The 27,029-nt window shown below is 41.6% G+C and overlaps 1 protein-coding gene across 2 annotated transcripts; it reads left to right on the forward strand.

Annotated features, from left to right (window-relative positions):
* Nucleotides 1-8,796: 8,796 nt before the first annotated feature.
* On the forward strand, nt 8,797-25,139 carry dspa (desmoplakin a). 2 transcript variants are annotated; one of them, XM_084369755.1, is made up of 24 exons: nt 8,797-9,163; nt 10,069-10,153; nt 10,397-10,515; nt 10,792-10,936; nt 13,127-13,252; nt 13,390-13,449; nt 13,544-13,711; nt 13,793-13,897; nt 13,987-14,082; nt 14,169-14,294; nt 14,587-14,739; nt 14,862-15,016; nt 15,234-15,360; nt 15,515-15,701; nt 15,802-16,040; nt 16,303-16,484; nt 16,626-16,764; nt 17,425-17,618; nt 17,758-17,920; nt 18,169-18,252; nt 18,377-18,484; nt 18,735-18,833; nt 19,003-20,817; nt 21,306-25,139. In XM_084369755.1, exons 1-24 carry the CDS (start codon nt 8,922-8,924, stop codon nt 24,537-24,539), a joined length of 8,151 nt encoding a protein of 2,716 aa, XP_084225881.1. In that variant the 5' UTR covers nt 8,797-8,921; the 3' UTR covers nt 24,540-25,139. The 2 variants fall into 2 exon arrangements, with proteins under 2 accessions (XP_084225881.1, XP_084225882.1); XM_084369756.1 differs by having other exon boundaries at nt 8,798-9,163; nt 19,003-19,500.
* The last annotated feature ends 1,890 nt before the right edge of the window (nt 25,140-27,029 follow it).

Here is a 27,029-nt window from a genome sequence, read left to right on the forward strand (position 1 = left end):
TCATCTGCGGCAGGAGAGCTCTGAGAAGCGCTTCCTGACGGAGCCACAGGTAACACACCTGCCCATAAAGGCTCGTGTGCTGTTGACTCTACCCCAATATGGCCACCTGTAACCACCGGTAACCACTTTGAATGGAAAATGCTCACTCTCTCTCTCTCTCTGCAGGAGGAGAGCAAGTCATCCACTGAATATGAACATTATTATGACCCCATTGCTTCTGATTTTTAATCATATCCAGCAAAAAAAAGAAGACAAGAAAAGTTTTATTTGCATGTTTGAATAAAAGAACACGCTGTCCTTGTGTTTGTGCAGCCGTGGTATGTGCTGCCAGAAAGTAATCCAACCAGAAATAGGCACAAATTCTGAGTATTATTGAGGGATTTGGAGTCCAAAACAATTTTGCAAGAATTTCACAAGAATCAGCATTTTGGATTCTGTGAAATTTCCCCCAAATACTGTACAAGAAAGAAACATAAGTAGTGAATAAACACACACACACACACACACACACACACACACACACACACACACACTGCCTACATTAGATTTTAAATGCACAGTACAGATCAGCAGGTGGTAGCAGGAGGAGGAGGAACTAGCTCTGTCCACGCCCATTTCTATCTATCAAACTATAAAAAACAGCAGTTCTGCTTTAGATGAAAGCAAAGGTCAATGCAAAATGACTGTATTATTCTTCATGTAAATTGTAATAACTCATAAAATATCAGATGTGAGCAAAAATGGTTCATACAGGCGAAAATGGATTGGCGAAGATGGTCTGTTGTGCGGAGGCAGCGTTCAGACAGTGTGTTGACATTGGATTTTAATGGTTCGTCTAAAGTTTGTGGAAGAGAGAGAAAAATCAAATCAAGATTTCGTCAATGTCGGTAATAGTGGCCGACTGACACTGGGGGGCCAACGCTGATGAAATTAGAGGGTAAAGATTCAAATATCAAGACGTGTGCTGATATACACACATTTTTTGCAGTTATCCCTCAAAAGATATGTAATGGAGACAGGATATCTTACAGTTCAACAATTAACTTTATTGGCTAAAATGACACAAGCGCACTGCAAACAGTGAACTCACTGTGAATTTAAGAATTACATATTACCATGAGTATATCAATCAGTCAACCTTTATTTATGCTCGAGAGATCATTGAGGTGTAACCCTCATTTACAAAGACAAAGAGTCAAACACAACAAAGGAAAGGAAGAACAATAACAAGGAGAAATGCTGTCAAAGTCAAAGCAGTCTCACAACAGGCTTGTAAAATATCCAAAGCCACTTAAAACATAAAAGTCAGATAATTTGATGAAAATTAAAATAATGTTAAATAACATTCAGTTACATAAAACTCTTAAAACTCACACATCTGTGATAAGCTGATATTGGCCGATAACATCATCCAGCCGATATACCAGTCGGGCTCTAGTTGGTAGTCAAAGGTTTTATGCTCGGCTGTTTCAAGTCCAACATGGACCAGTCAAACTGATACTGAGACTGGTAGCTGGAGGTTGCCAGTTGACCTCCTGTGTGCTGCTGAGGCGTCCCTGAGCAAGAGGCCGAACCCCTAACTGCTCAGGGACGCCGACAACACCACAGCCCTCTCACTCTGACGTCACTCCATATGTTAATGCATGTGTATCGGTTCCTCAGAGAGCCTTAGAAAAAGTATGTCTTCTCAACAGCTTGTTTATTCAGTTATGGAAAAAATAAATATTTCTGAGTTTGTATTTCTTCATACATTCACGACGTAGTGCCCTCTGTAATAATAAGCCAACGTATCAGGAGGTTATAAATGTCAGCAGGTCACTAATAATGAGGTTCTTCTACTATAATAATTGATCTGGTCTGGAGTTGGAAATGTTAATCAGTAATAATTGATTTTGTTCCAGATGATCTTCAGCTGTGCAGTCTGTAAGTGGATGAACTAAACACACGTGGAGGAGTCCTGCTAATGACCTGAACAACTAAAAAACACAATGAAGAGGTTATGCTGGAGGAGGATTACAACCTGTTTTTACAACCTGGCAGCCCTAAAGCTTTCTCTATTAATGAATGAATCTTTAAAGCATTGATAAATTATTGATTCCCCATCAAAAAGCCACAACTTATAAACCATTTATAAGGATCGCCCTATTAGAACAAGGGTCCATTCATGACAGAAGCTCATCACATTTCAATCACATGCTGTTTACACATTTAATCGACAGAATAAAGTTGATCTTTATCAGATAAGATTATTCTCTTTTATTTTTATTTACAACCGCTTGCCCACATTTCACTGAAAGAACTACAACTACTGTGTTATTGTGACTATAATGAAGGCGTCACATCGCAAAACTTTCCACTTTGTTATAGTCATGAATTAAATCATTGATTTTTTATAAACACTCAGATTTGACCTGAACTCAGATGCCCTGAATCATATTTTGTGTTGCAACTCTCCGACGGATTTAAGGAAGAATGATGCGAATAAGATGAACAGAACAATATTTATGACAAGAAAGAGCTCGATATCGGTCAGGTTTGATTTACACCCACCAGCTCGACAGCCTATATTTATCTGACCATGTGACGGTGGACTCCTGCTTCAGCTACACACACAGTATGTTTAGCAATGCTTCACCCTCCTGGCCATCATGTGCAAGTACATTTTTAAACATGGTTTAATGTGTTTAATCAAGTGCATTTAATTTTGTATTAGCTTCTCAAAGATCTGCAAGCGAAGACATTTCATTTAGTTGTTTTTGATTATTTTAGACTGTGATTCTTCTTCTTTTTTTGATTAATCATTACGAAAAAACAGGCTACAATTGTTACATGTGACACTGGAGCAGACCTTGATGTGGTCCCAGTTCATTTAACACTCATTTTTAGAAGTAACACACATCTCTCAGGTAACCATGGCAGATTAGCAGCCCCACGAGTGATGACCTGAGGGCCCCTGAATGACTTGCAGTGTCCTGTTGTGTCTTGTTACACACTGATGACCCCTGCAGGCCGACTGGAGCAACAGCACTGCTATTGTTGTCATTGCAGCCTTTGTATTTGTATATTTGTATTTTTTATCTTGCAGCAATCATGCATCAAAAAACAGTTTTATAATTTATGTATTTTTTGCACATTTGTGTCGTTTTCATTACAACACAGTGACGGCTGTCGGTGAGGTGCAGATGCAGTGGAGACTTTGTTGAAAGGAGGTTTTAAAAATCCTACAAAATAAATGTCAGGTTATGTGTAAAATGAAGCTGTTAGATGCAAATAACGACCTTCTGGTGTTAGAGTTATAAATGTCTTTTGTGAAATGAAATGGTCCTCACTTTCTTTTGGCTGCTGCTCAATTGTTTGAAAGGTAACAATAAGAAAAAACCCATTAATGACCAGACATGTTTACCTACAACCTTTTCATTTCACCAGCCAGCCAGCCAGACAGTGCAGCTTTCTCAGTGTGTGCAGAGTTTATCACTGGGCCGTGCGCCAACAGAAACCAGTCGACCGTTGTACCATCATGTCCTATCTTACCTCGCTGTTTGTTATCATTCAAATCTGCTTGTTCACCTCCCTAGCAACTAATTCAGGTGTATCCAGGACCCACCCTTAGGCATTGCTATGAGTCACACAGTGCTTGTGCATGTGTGTGTGAGTGTGTGATGTGCCATCTGTCCGTCTGTCTGTGTGTCATAAACCGGCTGGTTGCACATGAGCTGTGAAACCGAATGAAAATCCAGAGGTGTGCCTGTCAGAGCTTTCACTGTGCAGTGACTAATTCGAAACTGCTCGGCTGTGAGAACAGACAGACAGATAACAGCGTGTATCTGCATCTGTATCCAAGCCCCTACTCGTCATAACACTAGATTTACAGATTTCAACTGAATCATTAAGTTTTTGTTATGAAATTAAAACGCAGCCATCCACAGGAGAAAAAATGTCGCAACTATATAAACACTTTTAGTGCACTTTGGTTTCAAAGTCCAGGAGATGTGGTGCGCTGTCATGTGATTTATTACTCTGTGGGGTTAATGTCACCTTAGATAAAGAGGGGTAACAATCGATTCATGTGCAGTGTGCACAGACTGGGCAAGACCAAACAAAGAGGAACGCACTCATGCACAAATACTGTTAAAAGCCTTGAGTTAATCCTCTTGCAGATAAGCAAATACTGTAAAAGGAAAAGTTTTTTTAAAGCGCCTTTGATTTTTTTTTTCCCCAGATGAGGACAGAGGTCACGTCCTCCCTAATATACTGAGGAATTCAGGAGGGTTTAATGACCGGAGGAGTTTAGGCTGATCCAGATATTTTTAACACTATTCATTTCACAATATGTCAGGGAAAAGATAAATGTATTCATTAAAGAAAAAAGGGGGAGTTTAGTATTATTAACCAGGACGACGTTGAGATAAAATGTACTAAAGATGTATTATTTCTGGACTCATGGCATCAATCAGTGGTGAAAAGTAAGTAAGTGCAATTAAAAGTATAATTTGAGGTACTTTTACTAGACAAATCAAGTACTTTTCACTTTTGGACATTTATTTTTTGAGTGCTTTAGTTACTAAACTAAAAGCTGACAAAGTGATATTACTTAAAATAAACTGATTACCTCCAAATTACCAAGTAAAATAGACTAATAGCTTTAAGTTGTGAAAACTTTTTAGCTTGTACAACCAAAATAAATCTATTTTGAATGGTAATTCTGAGGTTATACTCACTTTTCCTGACTATTTTTAAAGTAAAGTCAACTTTTAAAATGTACAGTGTAGTTACTTTGCAGATTTAGATTATTTTCATAAAACATTATGATGCATTTTTATGGATCAGCATATAAAGTACGGGGGACTGACGTTTGTTTGAGCATTAAAGCACGTACACCTATCCCAGTAGTGCCCCATAATAACATTACGAACCTGAAAATGAGCATAGATGTCTCCTTTAAGATTCTGAATGCAGGACTTTTACTTATAACAGATTATTTTTATGACATAGTATTGGTGCTTCTTCCTCCATTACATCACATCTTCTCTTTCCTACCAAACGTATGTTTACCCACTGTGAAGACCTTAGCTTCACATGTGCTGAGGTTAATGACAGGCCCACCAGTGCTCTCGTGAAACGTCTCCTTTTCAGTATTGTTCTATGAAGCAGTGGAAAGTCTGAGGAACCACCTGCGTGTTAACAGGCTGCCGGGGAAACTCAGATCATGGCACAACGTTAATAAGTGAGACGATGTTAATTGTCTCTGCACGTTAATAAACCAGCTGTCAGGGGTATTTTTCACTGTTTACTCAGTGAATGATGTCAGCGCGAGTGTCTGGAAATGATATCATACATGCTGGTCTACAAGCGTCAGCGTGTCTCTCTCCGTCACTGTGAATCACTGATGTGTGAGAGTTAACCTGCCGTTGGCCTTGCATTGTTTTTGATTAATCAGACGTATTAGTGTGTCTCTGTTTTGGCTTTAGTTTTGTTTTCCATATGTCACGTTGGTAACATGAGTGACAGACTCATCTTTGCACATCCTTGCAACCAGGAAATACATGTAGGAGGGACCCACACTGGAGTAGAGTCCAGAAAGCAAATGTGAAGTTAAATATTTACTCCCCAGCTGCAGAGAGAGTAGGTAAACTTTTACCTGTTCAGATCAAAATGCCCTGTGTACATCTGAAAGGATAATACAGACAGAAAGTACTGTATAGAAATAAGGGATAAAGGAGGATAAGTCATTGGGTGGCTCCAGTGATGAGTGTCACTGAATCTTTGCAGAAATAATCCATCCCTGCAGTATTTGCCACACCTTTGAGACATGTGTAAAGAACGCCCCGCGCAACGACCTCAGAAAATAACTTAAAGGCAAGTGTGAGTTTGAGGTTTTCTTGTAATAAGGCCGAACCCTCCCTGTTGGAGATCTTCCGATTTGATTAATGGCCGGGTTAAAAAAAAAGGTGGAGTAAACTGGAATAAACTCAATCAATCAACCACCTTTCAGAATTGTGGACTCCACCTTTAATTCTCACCGTCTAAGTACAGTAAGGCTCACTGTCCCAATGCTCAGTCCGTCTGTAATGGCACGAGAGATGTTTGAACTTTTTCCCACATGCTCGGTCTTGCTGCGTCTTTTGTTTGGAGAGAAAACGCAGAGCAAACCCACCTGAGCTTAAGTAAAGGTAAAGGTGTTGTCTGCTCTGCGGCTGGGTGTGTCCAGCGAGGCTGGTCTTACGAGTTACTGTCCCTACAACAGATGTGACTATCATCGTAGGTTTTGATGTTTCTCCAAAATATTCAGCACGATAAAGTCATGCCAAGTTTGTTTAAAGGTTTGATTGTGAACTAAAACAGGAAAGTAATGCCCAAATGGAAACTTAACAGGGAAATTCCAGTTTGGGGCGTTGGTTTCATGAAGTCGTCAGTGCAGTTCAGGCCTCCCTCACCTCCCGCGTCTCTCTCTTCTCACACTGATATGCGAGGTAGTGTAGTAGCTGTGTGTGTTCAATGGCCTTAGCTCAGGGCGACAACACCAGAGGGCACAATAAGTTTTTATGGCAAAGTCAACTATTATGTTCTCAATCATAAAAGCTGTAAAACTTTCTTGATCATTTCTGTGGCTACATCTTTCATATCTTTCCCTCACTTGGATCATCTGTCTTTGCTGCTTTTCTCACATTATTATTTGTTTTCTCTTAAACCTTCGTGTTAAACCCACACACTTTTTTTTTAAACATTGCCTCACGCTGACCCCCTGGCATGTCTGACCCTCCATACTCCCTGTCATTCCCACTCCCTTTCACTTTTCAAAGCTCAGACACGCCTACCTGTGGTGTGCAGAGGAATGTAGAGATAGCAGCGAAGCAAGGACAGAGAGTGTGGGACAGAAAAAATGCATTTGAACGCATACAACGCAACCTCAATCAGCGACACAAGACACTGTGCTCTCACTGTGACCTCAAGAATGTTAAACCCCGGATGACAAATTCTTTGCGCAACCACTATCTCTTGGGAACGAAATGTGTTGGCCGCTGTATTTTATCACTTTTGTCAACAGGATATATGACTCTATCACTTGCCAGGGTTTAAATGAGTCCACACTCCTCCTGACACTATGACAGACAGGCTAAAAAGGAGCAAGAAAATGAGCTAGAAATTTACTGGCAACTGTAGCCTAAAAGGAAATCCTACCATGTATCATTATAAGGTCGCTGTGGATCAGTGAGCCCTACAGGCCCGTGTAAATGTCAGCAAAATTAGCGTTGTGTTTTATTTTGTCTGCTTGCCAGATGTTAAAGGCATACAAAGCAGGATTTGGCGGTACACCATTCAAGACTCGGCGGCGTTGAGACACATTCCCAGGTTGTCAAATGGGCATACTGATGCTTTGGGTTGGCTAACCACCAATCCAACACATCAAAACTAGAAAATAAGGAAGATACAGTGAGAGCGTGGAGGTCTCTGCAGATGCAGGCACCGCCACACACTTAGTGGGTCATATGTTACGACTGAGAGGGATTATTTATAGCATTGATTGTCGACCAGCTTATCGTTTATAAACTCACACGCTCTCAGATTTTGAGATCTGCTTCCCGTCAGTGTTAACTCAGAGGAATTTGCATGTTTACAAAATAAAGATTAGCAGTTAAAGGAGTTCATGTATGGAAAAGTCTGGAAAGTGAATTTAAAAAATGTGTAATACACTAAATATAAAATAAAAAATATAAAAGATTAGATGATGAACATGAAGCGTGTATATGATTTGGTGTTTTAAAACTTTTGGGCATATATGCAATAAAAAGAAAAACATATATTTACATATAAATCTAAAGGGATCCTTAAAGAAATGACTAAGTTAAAAGGGTAGGTGCCAATTAATTAAGCCAAAGCTTCAGCCTCAGCCCTGCCGGGGTGAAGACATCCAGAAACGTTATTCAGTGTTTATGTGTAGACAGGAGTTTTTTGGCTTGTCTCCTTTGTTTGGCGGGCTTCTGATTGGCCAACATGGCCTCATGATAGAGGTTTATCGCCACCTGTTGCTTTTGACATTGCTTGACATCAGACAGATTTTTTTTTTTTTAAATACTGTGGTGTGGGCGGGATTTTTTTTTTAAATCAGAGGAGGAAAAAAAAGAGCATTTTTAAAAATACCCCTGTATGTGTGGACAAGGTCTTAGTTTAAAGGGGCTCTACGTAACAATCACACTTGTATAGGCACTTTTTTACCGTAATGTGAGCAGATTTGAACTTGTGACTCTTCTCGGTGCAAAAAACAAACGACAGAAACAAACCAAACTACATTTTTTTATGATCCTGCATAGCATACCTTTAAATGAGAAAATAAAAGGCATAATACTAATGTTATTACAAACACTGCCTACCTATAAAAATAATCTTCCTACAGTAAATGTAGCTGCACCTTACAATACAAACAACCCAACACAGTTACAGTACACAGCTGGTCTCCAATTAGCTATGATTCAACACCTCTGCCATTGTAAACTGTGTAAAACAAGATGGCAGACAACTTCCTTTATATACAACAAGACAGGGCTGCTCTCTGCTTTCTTTGACCAAGAATTAAAGAAAGTTGAACACATGCTGTAGTTCATCATAATTCATCTGAGCAATCACAGTGATGATTGCGACACAGGTTTTTTAAGCAGAATAAAATGACAGCCCCGCAACTAATCTTCCCACGCAGGCGAGTGAGTGCAGGAGTGTTTCATAAACACAAGCAAGGTGTGGTTTCTCTCCAAAAGCGGCCAGCTTCCGTCTATTCACAGCAGTCCCATTATCTGCGCAACAGGAGACGGGGAGGGGAGAGAGCTGCGTCCTCTGTGTGGACAGCAGAGCAGAGCAGAAGACAGCGGACGGCAAGACTTTGACTTTTTTTTTTTTTTTTAATTCCCAAAAACACAAACTCTACAAACATGAGTTTGTACGAGTCCAACCAAAGACTGGCCTCCATGGGCCCGAGAAGTAGTTCCCGACCGGATTTGGCGAGTGCGAGTTTTCGAAACGAGGTGTTCGTCGGTGGGAACGGCTTCCAGGACTACCAGGACGGCGGAGGGTACTCCCACGCCACCTTCACCAGGAGCTCCATGCACGGCGGGGGGCTCGGGACGGTGAAAGTCAGCGGCGGAGGCGGTGGAGGCGGCGGAGGAGGAATGAGGTGAGACGTTTGTGGACACCTGTTGATTTTTTTTTTAATTAGCCATTTAAACGTAGCCCGTATCGAATGTGACGTAGAGAAAGCTACTACCGGCCACAGGTCTAACAAAAAATAAATAAATAAATAAATAAATAGAAAAATACAGCAACTAGAAATGTATGTGTATTTTGATTTTTTTAAATCTATATGGGAATGTTTTTATGAGGGTTTATTTGCACCATAACAGTGAACAATGTCATTAAGCAGCTTTCATAAAGGCCACTGAGAAGTTAGACTGTGGTTGAGCTATTTGTACATAAAAACTGCTCTGAATGGATCCCCACGTCTAACAGTTGTGTATCCTAGTAACCCTGGTTGTAAATCCAGATCTCTTGCCCAATGTAATGAATAACAAAAGAAATACTTGCTCACACCCCTTGAATCCCCTCCCCTCACTGTCATGCATCATGATGTCAGTGTCTAATGTTGTAATAGTTGTGTCTGTGTCAGAGCTTTTCCAGAGAATGTCTTTACAAAGAAGAAGAAAGGATTTCCCAATAAATGCTTTACTCAGGAAGAGCAAAGGATTTAATTCAAGTGGAGTTTCAAAGAGAGAAAGTCTAAAGTGACTCTTTGGTGACTCTTTCCCATGCCCTTCTTTTAAAAACAATGAATGAGTGTTGCACAACACAAGTTTATCATTTATTTTGCAGGATCGTTCCTCATCAGAAACAACTTAGTGCTTTCTTTTCATTAAAAAAGTTGAATCACCTGTCTGTCAGCTGATGACATGCTTTAATGAACGGTTTCATTTTTCTCAATAATCGAGCTGGATTTTAAAAATTTATTTACGGTGCTTTTCATTTCTTTTTCACGACATCTGTTACTTTTTCTGATAACTTTCTGTTTCTTTCTCTTATGTGTAGTGTGCAGGCTATTCAGCAGAAAGCCATGTACCTGACGAGCCAGTCTCAAGATTACCTGCAGCGAGCAAAGATGATTCTCCACGGTGTAAGTGAAGCACAGTTATTACACTGACCCTAACCGACCTCAAGTGTTTGCTTCCGCTTCTTATGGGTGGAACGGGAAGAAAATCGAGTGGGTTTCACAATCATGAAGTTTTCTTGATGATGATGCTGTTTCAGATATTATTGCGGGATTTTACTTCCCTGAAAAGCAGATAATATCATCAGCGCAGTAAAATTCGACAGGTGGCTAAAGATCAGTGTCCGTGCTGTGTGATTTTTTTTATAGGGGGGTCCAGCGGCGGAGGCGGAAAAGTTCCTGATGATGGCTTCGGAGACCATAGAGCAGATGAAGTTCTGTGGCAGAGAGCTGCAGCAGATGCGTGTCCCTCATGACGTCTTCAGAAAGTAAGACAGGATGCAGTGTGTGTGTGTTTGTGTGTGTGGTGATTGTGTATACTCATTTGAGTAACCATGCCTACGACTGCAAGATAGTTGGTGTTAAATGATTTGATTTGATTTGATTTGAGCAACATCTGATTTCATTTTATAGTTTAACCGAACCTTATACAGAGAAACTTTCTTCTTATTCATGTGTGTTTGCCCCAGCTTAGTCCTTGAAGTTGACGAGTGTGCCAACGGAAGACTCACTTAGTATTTTCCCTCTTTTGTTCAAATCCACAGTGTAGAGCAGTTCCAGCACATGCACAGCGGTCTGCAACAGCAATTGCTCGGTGGCATGAGTCAAAGACCGAACAGAGGCAGCGTGGGCTCCCTCGATGGGGGGAGGGCCTTCAATGATGCCATGGGCTGGATTGCTCAACAGAAGGTGAGCCTTTCATACTTAAGAGACATCTGAAGGTGTAATATGCAGGATAATCGTAAGAAGACGCCTATGGCGCACTAGAAGCGTGGGGCGGTGTCTGTATCTGCAGAGTGTTGGTGATGCTTCGGGGCGTCGCTGATTTCTGGAGACGTCTAATTGATCGAGTCTCATTTCCAGGTTGTCAGATATTGCCGATGTGGGTTGGTGAATCGCCAACCCAACCCAACCCAACCCAATCACACCCAACCCAACCCAACAAGACTTATTAAGTCTTAATAATTAACTGTCTTTCTCCAGAACTGCTGACAGCACCTTCAGAAAACAAATATAGGTTATACTAGAATTTTTTTCCCACAATGTGGTAAATGTATGTAGAATCACAAATGAAATCAAATAAATGATCTCTGTTCCTTTGTTACTGACAAAACTCCTCCCATGTGTTCAAACAAAAAGCTTTATTCATTCGTTTTCTTTTTTCTGTACAAATTTACCTGTAATGACTCATTTTCCGCAACTGAGAAAGGATACGTTACCTGCATCACTCTGCTCATCCGGTGCATTCTGTGACGGCGTCTTTAAAAAAACGGCTTTATAAAACCCTGTGAATACCTGCACCTGCATGTGTGTGCATGCCCCTGCAGGAAGTGCGCACTGTTTGTGTTTTTTTGGTTTGTTTTTTTTGTGCAAGAGGGGAGGGAAATGGGCGGAGGAGAAGGAGGGGGGGAATGCACTTACCCTATCACTTATTCTGACCTCCTGTAACCGAAACCATCTGGACACGCTGCCAAAACCTGATCCGTGAGCGAAAGAGGCCAAGAGGCTGGAACAAAGAGAGCCATTTGAGAATGAACACAGGAGAGCGAAAGGGGGACGCAGCAGGAGATAGCACGGGGGATAGGGAGGTTGATAAAATAAAAAAGACACTGTGTGAGGCAGAAAGAAAAGTAGAAGTAAAGCAGTGTGAAATGTGACACTCGCAACTGAGGCAGTTGTTATGGGACAGGGCAGTTCAGCAGATCTCTTAACATGCTCGTGGGAAAACGCCCTTCTACTCTCTACCTCCCCGACCCTCCCACTCAACCAAAAAAACACACCCTGTCATTCTGTCACCACTTCAAGCCTCACCCTCTTTATTCCGTCACTCATTTTTCCCCCGTGTCATCATATGTAGAAACACATATCACATATTTTTATGTCTTTATGCTTCAGGTATTGCCTGTAAAAAAAACACTCCTGATCTTCACCTGATTACCACATTTGCCATTTTGTACCTCTTGTCTCTAGGCGCTGCTTTTAAGGTCATGCTTTTAGGCCAACATAACTTAACGTAGCTTTGTTAACCTTTGCCCTCTTCTCTAGACATTAACCCGGCTGTCTCTTCATAGCTTTGTTGTGTAAGTAGCTTCCAGCAACCACGAAGGAGCAGGGAGTGGTGAGAGAACAAAGGAAAAGAGAGAGAGAGAGAAAAAAATGCGAGGACAGATCAGGGATTGGCTGAAGCCGGTGTGCTGGCTAGAGGTCTTATCAAAGCTGAAGCAGCGAACGAGGGGGGGAATAGTTGGGATAGTTTCCTGCTTAACAATGCACTTAGTGCTTTTATGCTGACACCTAGAGGACAAAGAAGGGAAGAACATAAAGAGAAAAAAAAGACCAAAACAATGAGTTGATCTCTCTAAATGTTTTAAAGAGCGTCATTGGCGTAGGGATTCGGATTCTCCCAGCGACTACGCAGTGCTATTGGCGAAGGAAACATGTTTACATTGCCAAAGAAAGTGAAAGAAACAACTATAATGCCCCATATATGTATATATATGTATGTATGTTCTTAGAAATATATGTATATATACAAATAGGTTTAAAATTGCTAGATTTTCAGTTAAAAATATAAATACAAACATGTGAGAACTGTATAGACACTGCAATCTTGGTTAGGATAGTGGATTCCTTTTCATTTTGCAGTCCTATAATAAGTTTAACCGACTAGTATTTCCAGTGCCAACTAGTAGGTAGCAACGTTTAACCGACCGATTGACTAATGGTGCTTATACCTAATACAGTATATGTACTTTTATAGACCTGTATATACTATGGTTCCATAAAATATGCAGTTTCCCTTCAATTGAGGTTGATTTGCTTATTGTTACTGTGTTATAGAATTTAAAAGTTAATAAACTGTGATTCTGCATCTTGCAGCGCATGATCGAGACAGCGCCGTGGGGAGACGACTCGGCCACCATAGAAAAGCAAATCATGAGTCACAACAGAACCCACAGCTCTCTCCAGAGGAGCCAGGAAGTAGACCGTGCCAGAGATGAACTGGTAAGTGGTCTCGAAGCGCTTCATGGTTACTCCTTTACCTTGGACTACTAGTGTTTGTTGAGCAGGAAGATCATCTAGGCATCAGTTTTCTGCTATTTTGTAATACTGTTTAAAACAAACAAAATCCTTTTTTTCAGAACTCAAAGGGCGACAGGTACAACCTCACCATGCTGGAGCAAGAATGGGACAGCCTGCAGGTAGAGCCACACTCTTTTACAAAAAAGTTTTTGAGCTTCATCACTCTGATCACTCGTGTATCAAATGTGTAATTGTGCCTCCTGTCTGTGTCAGAAAATGTCCCACAACCGCATAAGTCAGCTGCGTGAGCTTCAGAGCATCATCGAGGAGATCTCCCGATCCATCATGTGGGTGAATGAGAGAGAGGAGGAGGAGCTCGTGTTTGACTGGGGAGACAAGAACATCGACAACTATATCCCCAAGAAGCAAGAGGGCTACTCGGTAAACTGAACTCACCTTTTCTCCGCTAACAATCTCCACAGTCTAGTCGTTTGCATTTCTTACGTTGTGCTCTCCTGACAGAGAATGATGAGTGAGCTGGAGGAGAAAGAGAAAGAGCTGAACAAGCTGAAGGTGAAGTCAGATGGACTCCTGAACAGCAACCATCCTGCCTCAGATAAGATTCAAGTACGGTGTCTCATTTATTGTGGGTGTTTAACAACCTAAACCACAAATATTCAGTTGCTTTGTACTGATGAGTCTGTGTGGCACCACAGGCCTACATGGACACCTTGCAGACCCAGTGGAGCTGGCTTCTCCAGATCACCAAGTGTATACATACTCATTTGAAGGAGAATGCTGCCTACAGCCAAGTAAGTCCTGCTCTCGCCCTAATGCAATTACAGCCCTGCATGTTTTCACGTGAACCCTGATTAAAGCTTCTTGCTGCCATCTTCAGTTTTTCAAGGAGGCCAATGAAACCTACACGAAGCTGCAGAAGGAGCACGAGACTATCCGGACCAAGTTCCCCTGCGACAAGACAACCCCGCTGGATAACCTCACTGAACTCCTGAAAAACCTGGAGGTATTTTTTAAACTCTGTTAAGTCTGGGACATAATTATTTTCTCTTTGTTCCGTTGAGTGACACGGGTGTCGGCAATTTGCATGTCTGGTGAACTGGTTAGGCCAGTTTAGAGTCTGAATGGAGTAGCTGGTATGGCCCAGGGTGCCAGGTGTTACAAATGAGAAACGCTTGCAAATCTATTAAGATAAAATACAAAATGCTGGCATCAGTCATTTAAAAATACAAAAAGATAAATAATAGTTGCAGTGCACAGAGGTTCAATTAAAAACACTGATTTTTGCATGTTGACAGAGAGAGAAGGAGCGAATCGTGGAGAATAAGAGGCAGGTCCAAAGTCTGGTCAGCAAATCCAAGTCCATCGTCAGGCTGAAGCCTCGCAACCCCGAGGAGAAGAGCAGCAGCCCCGTCATGGTCCAGGCCTTATGTGACTTTAAACAAGACCAGGTGGGATATTAGATCTCTCTCTCTCTCTTTCTCTCACACACACATGCACACCGGCACTGAAGTCTGATGTGAACTATTACAGCTGTTATTCAGTGTTTGCTCGGTTCTGCTTTGTGCTTTAGAAAGGAATTTTAAAAGGGAACGAGGGCATCCTGAAGGACAACTCACAGCGCAGCAAGTGGCTCGTGACTGGGCCAGGAGGTCTGGACATGTTGATCCCATCTGTGTGTCTGCTGATCCCCCCACCGAACCCGCTCAGCATCGGCATCGCCACCAAGTAAGAAACACTGACAAACAGTCGTCCGTTGGTCTTGGTAGTATATTTTGCTGACATTGGATAATAGTTTCTGATAGGTGTTTACAAGCCGAAGAGGCAAGTTAAATATATCCATACCATACATGTAATTGATCATGCAGTGTTTGTATATTAGAACAAAGTGAGATACAGTTTCATATATGGTTAATAGTGGTTAATGGCTTGTGCTGTTCCCCAGGAATGAGCAGTATTACGAAGCCATCATGGGCATCTGGAACCAGCTCTACATCAACATCAGGAGTCTCATCTCATGGCAGTATTGCCGCAAAGACCTCACTTACATCAACTCCCTCACGCTCAGCATGGTAGGAAACCACAGAGATTGCAACAAACTTCAGAGTTTTACTGTTTTCATACCGAGCAAAGCTGGATTTAATTCAGCTCCCGTCTGATCTGAAACACTGTCTGCAAGAGTTTGTGTCTTTTAACCAACCCGATCCCCTCTCCGTTGTCTTGCAGCTGTCCAAGATGCGTCCTGAGGAGTACCGCAGCATCATCAAAAGACTTGAGACTCACTACCAGGAGTTCCTGCGTACCAGCCAAGGTTCGGAGATGTTTGGAGAGGAGGAGAAGAAAACTATGCAGGGCCACTTTGATAAAGCCCAGAGCCACTACGACACTCTGATAATCCAGCTGCCTAATTACAGTGAGTGTTAAATGTCTTTATACCTAAATTGTCAGTCCACCAGATTTGTAGAAATTTCTGCTAATTTCAGCTGTTAATTCATTTTCTCCAAACTTTCTAGCAATCAATAATGGTGGAGATGGAGGGGTGATGCCTGAACCCCCCAAAAAGGTAATCGACAAGCTTGTGGGTGTCAAGCCCCCCAAAGTCAGTTCCACCCTCAGCCTTACCCTGCTCAGCAGTCTGCAGGAAATTCGACGCAGGCTGGAGCTGGCCGAGTCCGGTCTCACCAGTCATCTGCATGTTCCCCTGGGAGAAAACAGTGTGCACGAGTGCTCAGTGCACATCCAGAGACTGCAGGTATGTCAATTCTCGTGGATAAAAATGAGGTTTTGAGGAGTTTACAAGTTAATTTCATAAGGAACCCTTGTTTCATCTCGTACCTGTAGTGCTATTTACTCATGGACAAGTCTCTTGTTCCTACATGAATCTACTCACAAGGTCATTTGATTATCTTGAGCATCTGGATGAATAAATAGCACTACAGGTAAGAGATAGATATGATTTTTGAAATTTGGGGTTATACTGTTACTTTAACTCATCATCACATATTTATATCTAGAATGTGCACCAAGATTTGGACTCCATTCATGATGAGTACCTGCGACTAAGAGAAAAGATTATAAAGCAGCTGGAAGGGATACCTCCAGACTCCGAGCAAGCCAAGTTCCTCCAATCTGAGCTGGAAATCATCAACTCAAAGCTGGGAGGCCTGCAGGGTCTTTACACAGCCTACCTTCAAAGGTACATTATTCTTGTCCTTTATCACACAGTGACTGAGTGAATACTGCACAAAATAATCACTGATTGTAGAGTAAAATTGTCTCATTAAGTCAACTAAAAGGCAGGTGTGTTTAATATAATGGCTGCGTGTCTCTTTTACAGACTGTCAGCTCTGAAGGGTTTGCTCCAGAGTCTTCTCCAGGCCGAAGACATCATTAAAGTCCACGAGACCCGGCTCACAGAGAAGGAAACCACCTCTCTGGACCTTAGAGAGGTGGAAGACTATCGCAACACACTGAGGGTTCGAGACACTTTTCATCCTTCATTTAAACTGCAGTCTCTTGTCTTGCTTGCAAGTTTCAAGTCTGAAAACAAAGAAAATGTAAACCAGTTTAGAACAATAATGCTAACAGTTGATTGGTAGGACTCACTGAATATTGCTTAGTATTTTTATTCAAGTACTATAGTTGTTTACACATTTGAGGGGCTTTACTTTAGTACTTATTTATGCTACTTTATACTTTTTTGCACTACGATACAGAATGAGTGATGTCCTCTCACTCCTCTACATTTATGTGATAGCTAGTTTCAGATTAATATTGCACAGACAAAACATACGTATGTGCTATATCCTACAGGATACACATTGATGCATCAGTAATAATAATAATCCAATATATATATAAGTTTGTGTGAGTACTTCTACTTTCTTAACATTTTCAATGCAGAATTTTAACTTGTAATAGAATATTTAAATTTTGCAGTATTGCTGTTTTTACTTAAGTAAAAGAAACTGAATACTTGAATATAACTGAATATAGACAGGAACTTAATTATTTAACTTTTGTACATTAATGCTTCAAATCATATCATGTATATGTCGCCATAGCACCCACCACTAGATGTAAAAAAGACTAAGGATATAATTTAAATTAATCTTGTATGTGAATCTCTCTTATAGGTAATGAAGAGCGATCTGGAGCAAAAAAGAGACCTGCTGACAGCTTTGGAGTCTGACCTGACTAAAGCAGTGCACTGGAATGGGCAAATCTCTGACTCCTTCCACAAGTGCGACGTGGACTTGTCCAAATACTCGGACCTGGTGGGTCAGATGTCTGACCGCTGGCACCGCATCCAAAGCCAGATAGATAGCAGGTAGGATAGTCTGTGCACTTACACATGTCTGTTCAATCGCTTTGCATATTTTTCCATAACCGGTATTGCTCATTTCCAGCAACAACACTAAAAACAATCCCCTCATCCCTTCCTCTTTCTCCCACTCTTTCCTTCTCAGAATGTGGGACTTGGAGAAGCAGGAGAAACAGCTGAGACATTATCAGCAGAGCAGCACTTCCCTGGATCAGTGGATAGACAATGCCAGGAAGCGCCAGGACACACTTCAGACGGCTAAGCTCAGTGATATCCAGACTCTAATGGATCACCTCAACCAGCAGAAGGCACGTCTTCCATTGTTTACATCAACATATCATAATCAGTAATAATGTTTTAACTGAACTGGTAAGGATTTTGGATTGGACATATCCACCATTGACACTTTAATTGAGATGCTGACAGCCGTGAGCATTGGAGTAGGTGTGCGTTTTGTTGAATAACCACCTATAATAATGCCATTAAGATGTTGTTTAATAAAGTAGTGGATGTCTTGAATCAGTGAATTTAATGGCTACTTTCGCTGACCGCACAGGCACTTCACACTGAGATTAAAGGAAAGAAGGACAAAGTCGAGGATGTGCATAAAAACGCAGACAACTGTGCCGCCTCCATAAAGGTAGGTAGTCAATGTACACTGTTTTCATTCATTATGAAACCTTTTTGTACAAATAACCAAGTTGATGGGCATGAGGAACTACAGTTCACAACAGTAACGTCCGTGTTGTGTCGTGTGTTTTCAGGACTACGAGCTGCAGCTGGCTTCCTACAGTTCAGGCCTGGAAACTCTGCTTAATATTCCCATCAAGAGAACAATGCTCCAGTCCCCCGCTTCTGTGGTCAGACAAGAGGTATGAGTACTATCTCTCCACTGAGTCACACTAAACCTATTTTGAGTTAGATGTGATTAATGCGCGTTAGTTATTAAACAGCCAGTTATTCATTATCTTCTGTTTGATCAACATTCATAAAATCATTGCAAGTTCCATATTTCCATATTGTATTTCAAGCTCATGTAACTAATTTAAAGGTTAATCCCTTAATTGCACGTGTCATTTAAAGACCATATTCAATATTCATCCTCTTTTTTTACTCCATCAGGTGGCTGACCTCCAGTCCCGCTACATAGAGCTACTTACCCGCTCTAGTGACTACTACAAGTTCCTCGGGGAGCTGCTGAAGAACATGGAAGAGCTAAAGGTAGGTATCCGGTTTAATGATGCCGTTTAAGACTTTGTTTCTGTAAGTAAATAATATTGTGTTGGAAAATAAATAGTATGATAAATGAAAGATAAATGAGCTAATAGGTTTGTTTAACAATATTAAATGACTGAGGCTGTTTTCTGTTTTTTGTCATTGCTCTCTTCAGATAAGGAACACCAAGATTGAAGTGCTGGAGGAGCAACTGAGGCGTCTGAAGGAAGAAATCAGGGATAGTAATCTGAAAAACAACTCTCTGGACGATGAATCTGCCCGTCTCAAACTGGAGCTCTCTCAATTAAAAGAACAGCTCCTTTCTATGAAGGAAGAGACATGTATAAGTTCAAAGAAAGTTACTGTTGCCAGGGAGAACCTGGACAGCACACAAACCAAGCTTCAAGATCTCAATGACGAACTTACGCGCATTAGATACCAGCTGGATGAAGAAAAGAGGAAAAGAAGGTTGGCAGAGGAACGCTACAACAGCCAGCAAGAAGAGTACGAGTCGGCTGTTCGCCGCAGACAGAAAGAACTGGAAGAACTCAACTGGATCAAGATTGACCTGGAAAAGTCTGTGAGTGACAAAGAACGTGACCTGGAGAGGATGAAGATCCTGCTAGAGGAGGAAGCGACACGTCGACGAAATGCTGAATCCAATATCTCAAAGGTAAGAACACAGTGTACCCAGGAGATTAATCAACTTAAGCAGACATACGAAGCAGAGATCCACATCACCAAGACCACGATCCTGAAAACCTCACAACAGAAAGAAGAGGACACAGCTGAACTGAGACTGCAAGTTGACAGACTGACTGCTGAGAAGAGAGATATTGAAGAGGAGCTGAGGAGACTGAGGCAGTCCATTTCTCACACAGAAGAGCAGAGAAACAGGGCAGAGCAGGAGGTTAGCCAGCAGAGGGCGTCAGTGACAAAAGAGACAAGGTTGCGCAGTGAGTTAGAGGTTCAGCTGAGAACACTTGAGCAGCAGAGACAAGATGATGAGCTCAAACTAAAGGATGCCACCAAAAACAATCAGGAAAAGAGCAGGCAGATCAGCACGCTAACATTTAATCTCGAGGAGGAGAGCAAGAAGAGGAGATCTCTGGAGTTGGAAGTGAGTCACCTGAAGCAGCTTGAGGCAGAGCTGAAGGCAAAGAACACCTCTTATCTGGAGGCAATTAACAAGCTTAAAATGTCTGAGCAGGAGATCCGCATCACCCGGGTAGAACTGGAGAAGCAGACCTCCGAGAAAACCAAGGTTGAGCAGGATTCTTCCAGGCTGCACAGCCGCATCCGGGAGCTTCAGTGCTCTCTAAATGAGATGGAAGCTGAGTTGGAGAAGCAAAAGAAAGCAACCCAGGAGGAGTTCACACGTAGAAAGAGAATGGATGCAGAGTTGGAGAGGATGACACATACTTGCAGACAGCACACAACCACAATTAACACACTGAAATCTGTCCAGTTAGAGGTTTCAACCACTGAAAGGAAGCATGAGCAGGACCTCAGTGCCCTCCAGGAGGCTCTGGACAAGAGCCTGAGGGAGCATAAAGTCACCAAGCAGGAACTGGCATCTGTCACAGCAGAGCTGAGGGCACTCAAGCAGAAGCTCCAGCAGGAACAGGCTAAAATCTTTGAGCTCAACCAACGTAATGAGAACCTGTACAAGACCATCGAGGAGAAGAGCCGCCTGCTTAATGAACACACTACAGAGATCGAAAAGCTGAAGACTCTTACGCAGAACCTGACGAAGGAGAGGTTGAGGTTGGAGGAGGAGCTGAGGGCAGTTAGACAGGAGAGGGATAACCTGAAGCTAAGCAAGAGCGCTGTTGATGAAGAAAGTGCCACTCAGATCTCAGCCTTGCATGTCCAGCTTCAGACTAGCAGCAAGAGGGCCGCGGAGCTCGAGGCTCTCATCAGCAACCTGACCAAGGAGAGAGAAAAGCTAAAAGTGGAAATAGACATATTCCAAAAGCAATCGATTGAGGTATTTTTGATTGCCCCGAAGGATCATCTCCACATACATCAACTAATTATTTCTTGCTTTTGCATGATTGCTTGTAGGTGCATCACGACTGATTTGTGTTTGCTGTGTTGTCGCATGAAATCATTTACTTACAAATGCTCTTGCTTAGAAATGCACGTTGTTCACCCTTTTTTGCACATTATGAGAATGATTTTAACTCATATGATGATAACAATGAATCACTGCATACTAACAGATGTCATAAATACAAATCTCTTTACATATATACATTATCATTATTATCATTATTATTATTATGGTTTAACCAAGTGATTGTCATTTCTAAAAGACATTTAGTTAAATTTTATTGAATATTATTATTTATTATTGTTGATAAGGAGAGCCATGTGTTCTCCTGTTAATTTATTAATTTGAATTGTGGTTACTTGCTCTGTGCATGACTTATTGCCATTTCAGACGTGACAATGTGTTTTCTTATCTCTCCCCAGACATCCATGACAGTGCATGAGTCCCAAAGCAAGTACAATGAGCTGCTGATGGACAGGGACAGTTTGCTATCCAGGCTTAAACTGCTGGAGCAGGACAAGACCCGTTATCAGCGCGTAGAAGAGGAGCTCACCCGCATCAAGCTCACGCTAGAGACTGAGCTCCGCAACAAACAGAGGCTGCAGGATGAGAAGGATTCCATCCACAAGGAGTTCACCTACATGAAGAGCCAGTATGAGCAGAAAGACAGCAAGATTAGGCAGTGTGAATCAGACAGAGACAGGGCAGAACGAGAGAGGCTCTCCCTGAAGAATGAGATCGAGAGGCTCACGAGAGAGCTAAAGAGTGTAGAGGAGAGGTACAAGAACCGTCTGTCGATCTCTGAAAAGGAGGCATCAGACCTGGCTCACAGGAGAGACGCCCTTGAGAGAGAGATAGAGAGGCTGCGGCAGAAACCCAGCACTTTCAACAGGTATTCCCAGACAGATGAAAAGGTCCCAACAATCGATCCATCCAAGTTGGTATTTGACGGGGTGCGCCGTAAAGTCACAGCCCACCAGCTTTGTGACTGTGGTGTAATCAGTAAAGCCACTCTTGACCAGCTCCTGAAGGGAAAAAAGACAGTGGATGAGGTAGCTGTGGACATCCAGCTTAGTCTAAAGGGCACTGGCGTCATTGCTGGCATGATGACATGTAGTCAAGCTAAAATGCCATTCACTGAAGCCAAAAACAAGAAGATCCTCAGCCCAGAGAGCGCCCTCATGCTCCTGGAAGCTCAAGCAGCAACAGGCTACATAATTGACCCCGCATATAACGAGAGGATGCCCGTGGATACTGCCTGCTCAAGAGGGATTGTAGACACAGAAGACAGAGACACCTTGGTCACAGCCGAAGCAGCTAGCACAGGCTTCCGAGATCCATACTCTGGCAAAGTGTTATCTGTGGGTCAGGCTTGCAAAAAGGGCCTCGTAGACAAAGACACCGCCGTCCGCTTGCTCCAGGCTCAGGAGTCTGTTGGAGGCATATTGGACCCAGTTCTGAGTGTGTTCCTTCCAAAAGATCAGGCATTGGACCGCAATCTTATTGATGAGGACCTCTACAGGGCCTTGAACAAAAAACCCACCTGCTACCTAGATCCAGCGAAAGGGGAGAAGACAAGCTATAATGACCTTAGGAAGAAGTGTACAGTAGAACCAGTAGCTGGCTTGCTTCTGCTCCGTGCTACCGAACAACCCATTAAAGACATCAAAGTAATTGGTATACGTGGTGAAGTCTCTATCACAGACCTTATCAATTCTGAACTGCTGGATGAAACTGATTTGCAGAAGTACAAGGATGGCACACTGACCAGCAGTGAAATTCAAGACAAGCTAAAGTCCTATCTCCATGGCAGTACTTGCATTGCAGGGATCTATGAGGAGGCCTCTGACCGAATACTGCCTTTCTATCAGGCAATGAAGGAAGGGCTGCTCATGAGAGGAACCACCCTGGAGCTTCTTGAGGCCCAAGCTGCCTCAGGCTTCATTGTCGATCCAGTCAACAATATCTTCTTGACAGTTGAAGACGCCGTAAAGAGAGGCCTGGTAGGAAAAGAGTTTAAGGCCAAGCTGTTGTCTGCAGAGAAGGCAGTAATTGGATACACTGACCCAAACACAGGAAACACAATCTCCCTCTTCCAGGCTATTGAGAAAGATCTTATTGAGAAAGGTCATGGAATCCGTCTTCTTGAGGCCCAGATTGCCAGTGGTGGGATTATTGACCCCAAAGAGAGCCACCGTATTGATGTTGCTGTAGCCTATAAAAGGGGATATTTTGGTAAAGAGATGAATGAGATCTTAACTTACGAGGGAGATGACACAAAGGGATTCTTTGACCCTAATACTAAGGAGAACCTGACATATCTTCAGCTGAAGGACAGGTGCATCGAAGATCGCAAAACAAGTCTTTTACTCCTGCCACTCAGAGACAAGAAGAAGCCCGTGAAGTCACAGGAGAGCCGTACCAATGTCCTTCGCAAGAGGCGGGTCGTGATCGTTGACCCAGACACTGGGCTGGAGATGTCAGTGAGGGAAGCTTACCACCGGGAGCTCATTGATTATGACACTTTCCTGGACTTGTCTGAGCAGGAGTGCGAGTGGGAGGAAATAACTATCACAGGGTCTGATGGCTCTGCACGTTTGGTGATAGTTGACAGGAAAACAGGAACCCAGTATGACATCAAGGACTGCCTGGAGCGTGGTATCATTGACCAGAGCTCTTTGGATCAGTATCGTGCTGGAAAGCTTTCTTTGACCCATTTTGCCGACCAAATTACCGAAAGAACCAGCAGCACTGAGATGACCATTGCAGCCAGCAATGTTGATGACATGGTCACCTGCAGCAGCCCCACCCAGCTCACACCATCTTCTCCCACTGTCCGTAAACGCTTCAGCAGTATTTCTATCACCGTTTCTCCCCCTGACATGTTCGATGACCATAGCCCTGTGGGGGCAATCTTCGACACAGAGACCTTGGAGAAAATAACTATCTCTGAAGCTCAGCGAAGAGGCATAGTTGACACTCTTACTGCACAAAGGCTACTGGAGGCCCAGGCGTGCACAGGTGGTATTATCAACCCTGCCACTGGTGAGAGATTGTCGCTGCAGGATGCTGTCCATCAGAGCATCATTGATGAAAGCATGGCCGCCAAGCTGAAACCTGCCCAGAAAGCCTTTGTTGGTTTTGAGGATGTGAAGACTAAAAGAAGGATGTCTGCAGCAGAGGCAGTGAAGGAGGCATGGTTGCCTTACGATGCTGGCTATAGATTTTTGGCGTTTCAGTACCTGACAGGAGGCCTGGTAGAGCCTGGCGCTGGACGTCGCATCACCATCGAAGAGGCGATCCGCAGAGGCTGGCTTGATGGCCAGGGGGCCCAAAAGCTTCAGGATACGCGGAACCACCAGAAGTTTCTGACCTGTCCCAAGACAAAACTTAAGATCTCCTACAAGGAAGCCATGGACAGCTGCATGGTGGAGGAAAGCAATGGTATGAAGATGCTGCAGGCCTCCTCAATTTCCTCCAAGGGAATCAGCAGCCCTTACAATGTCTCTAACCCAGGATCTCGCTCTGGGTCCAGGGCTGGCTCCCTTGCCGGCTCAAGGAATGGATCTCGCAGAGGCAGTGTGGATTACTCCTCTAATTACAGCTACAGCTTCTCTTCCAGCTCTGCTACCTATAGCTCCGGCACTCACTCTTAAAACGCAGCATCGAAAAATAATGAAATGAGACTAGTTATCACCAGCAGTTCCTATGCAGTTTGCTTTTCTAAATGTTTTTCCTGCTACCTGTGAGATTTTGGGAGGTTTGTTTGAATACTGAATCTAATTTTATCTTCATTTACATATATACACAAGTAATACACAAGTGTTTGGATTGTTTGCAGTTTTTGGTGATTTGGTGCTTGAATATTAATGAATTTAAGGCTGAGTATAATTAATGCTCTGATGCTAATGCATAAATGTAGAATGAATATATTTGTCATGGCTATTTCAATATAAGGCTTTTGTAGATTTTAACAGATATGCTTGTTGAGCACAGTTTTACCATGCAGATTTATTTTATTTTTTTGTAGTAGTAGTTTTTTGCAGCTTGACTTGTGTATGTTTTCTTTAATTTTTTGCAAAAAAAAAAAAAAAAATATATATATATATATATATAAAAGATTGTTATCCGTGGAAAATGCTTTTGGTTTGGATTGAAATACTGACATGACAAAATAATGATTAACCATGAAAAATTCCCTCCACTACGATGTTATTCTCAAGTGATTAAAAATAAAGTTGTCATGACAATTTTGATTCACTCATTCATTCATTTACTAGCTAGGTATCTGTACTGTGCATTAAACACTGAAACTGTATGAGCAGAGGCTTTAGTATGTCTGTGTGTCAAGAGCAGTATCCATTTTTACCTACAGATGGCGCTAATGCTTAAACATGCCTTTCTATCCTAGTAGTCCTTTAGTTTTATTCATTTTCATGACCGCATAAACAAACTGACCTCAAAGGACAACTTACAAATACATTTCTTAGTTTGAATTGCTTCTCCAAAACTACACAGTGCCTCTTTAATAGTTCATGAATTCCATAGTTTGGGAAATAAACATCTCCACATTCTTTTTATAGCTCTACATAGAAAAATAATGTATTGTAGATATGTGAATAAGAACCAGAGACCCAAGACAAACAACAACAACAAAATAATAATAAAAAACAACAACAAAACAAGTACTAAAAAGAAAAAAATACAGATCTGACGTAGCAATTTTCTATATTTTTAGCTCCATGTGCCTGTCATGGCTGATATGGTGACCATATATATATTGTATTCCTTAAAAATGTCAATTTTCAGCTTTATTCTAGCTGTGACCTTTTCCATGGTTTGGGGGTTGTGACCGCATCCATTGGAATATCAAAGTTTTTTGGCAATCAAAAGTCCAGGTCCTTAGATAGATAATAATTAATAAATACATTTTTCCTCAACATTTGATTTTCTAAAGGGATCCCTATTATTAAAAAATGTAGGTCAGTGTTTAATTTTCTACACAAGGTTAGTTTTATTTCCTTTTTACCCTCGCAGTACCCCCACAATATAAAAATAATTTACTTTTACTTGTACTCGTGATACTCAAGTACATTTATTGCAAGAAAATTACTTTTGGTACTTAAGTACATTTAACATTAGACCCTATTAGACTTTTACTCAAGTACTATTCATAAGGGTGATTTTTACCTTTGCCAAAGTAATATTTTAGCATATCTTTACTCAAGTATGACCTTTAGGTGGCTACTTTTTTACCCTACCCTATACTCTGAATATACACCCAAAAGAGATTGACTATTGCTGCACAGATAATGCTGCATTAAAGCCAAAGTATTTAATTTTTAAATTAATTTATCGGCAATTGGACACAAAAACACAGATACGGATAATCGGAAAGATGCTGAATATCGGTAAAAACAATCAGCTAGGTCGATAACTGGCCTTTCCTTACTATGTAGGCTACCGTTAAAACAGTAAAACAAACTTAAACAGGCTATTTATAGAGAATTTTACACATAAAAACCTAAAGATAAAGGTCATTAAAAACCTTTGAGAGAAATGTGTGATTTTTGAGTGACAAATATTACATAAAAAGCCTCCATAAAACTTAAAAAATATATCTGACTACTATTGAAAACTTCAAAAATCATAAATTGGTGAACATTATTAGGTTATTTAGAAGTTTCAAATTGACTCCAGTTGTTTAGCAGACCTCGAAAGTTTGTTGTTGTTGTTGTTTTTCTGTGTTACTCTTTCCTTTTCTTGGGTTTTATAATACATTGCGCGATCAAATTTATTCATCGTATTTTTATTGTGTTGTCATTTTGAAAAAAATGTATTATACTGTGAAGTACTGCAGCTTTTATTGTGAAAAGCTCTCTGGAACATGTCTCACAAGTCATAAATGGGAAGTTTTTCAATAAAGTTAAAGGTGCACTATGTAGTTTTGAGAGAGACATTTTAATCATTGACTGATATAAGTATACTTATACACAATTTCATGCTGTTTTACTTTGTTTACATGTGGCGGACCCTGCCACCTTTCTAGCTTCAAACCTCATTTTCCTCTGAGAACAGCTTGTTTATTCACTTATGGAAAGAATTTCTGGGTTTGTATTATGACCTCATTAATATTGTAAATATAA

The sequence above is a fragment of the Pagrus pagrus genome (genome assembly GCF_965226575.1).
Source record: "Pagrus pagrus genome assembly, chromosome: 12".
NCBI lineage: Eukaryota > Metazoa > Chordata > Actinopteri > Spariformes > Sparidae > Pagrus > Pagrus pagrus.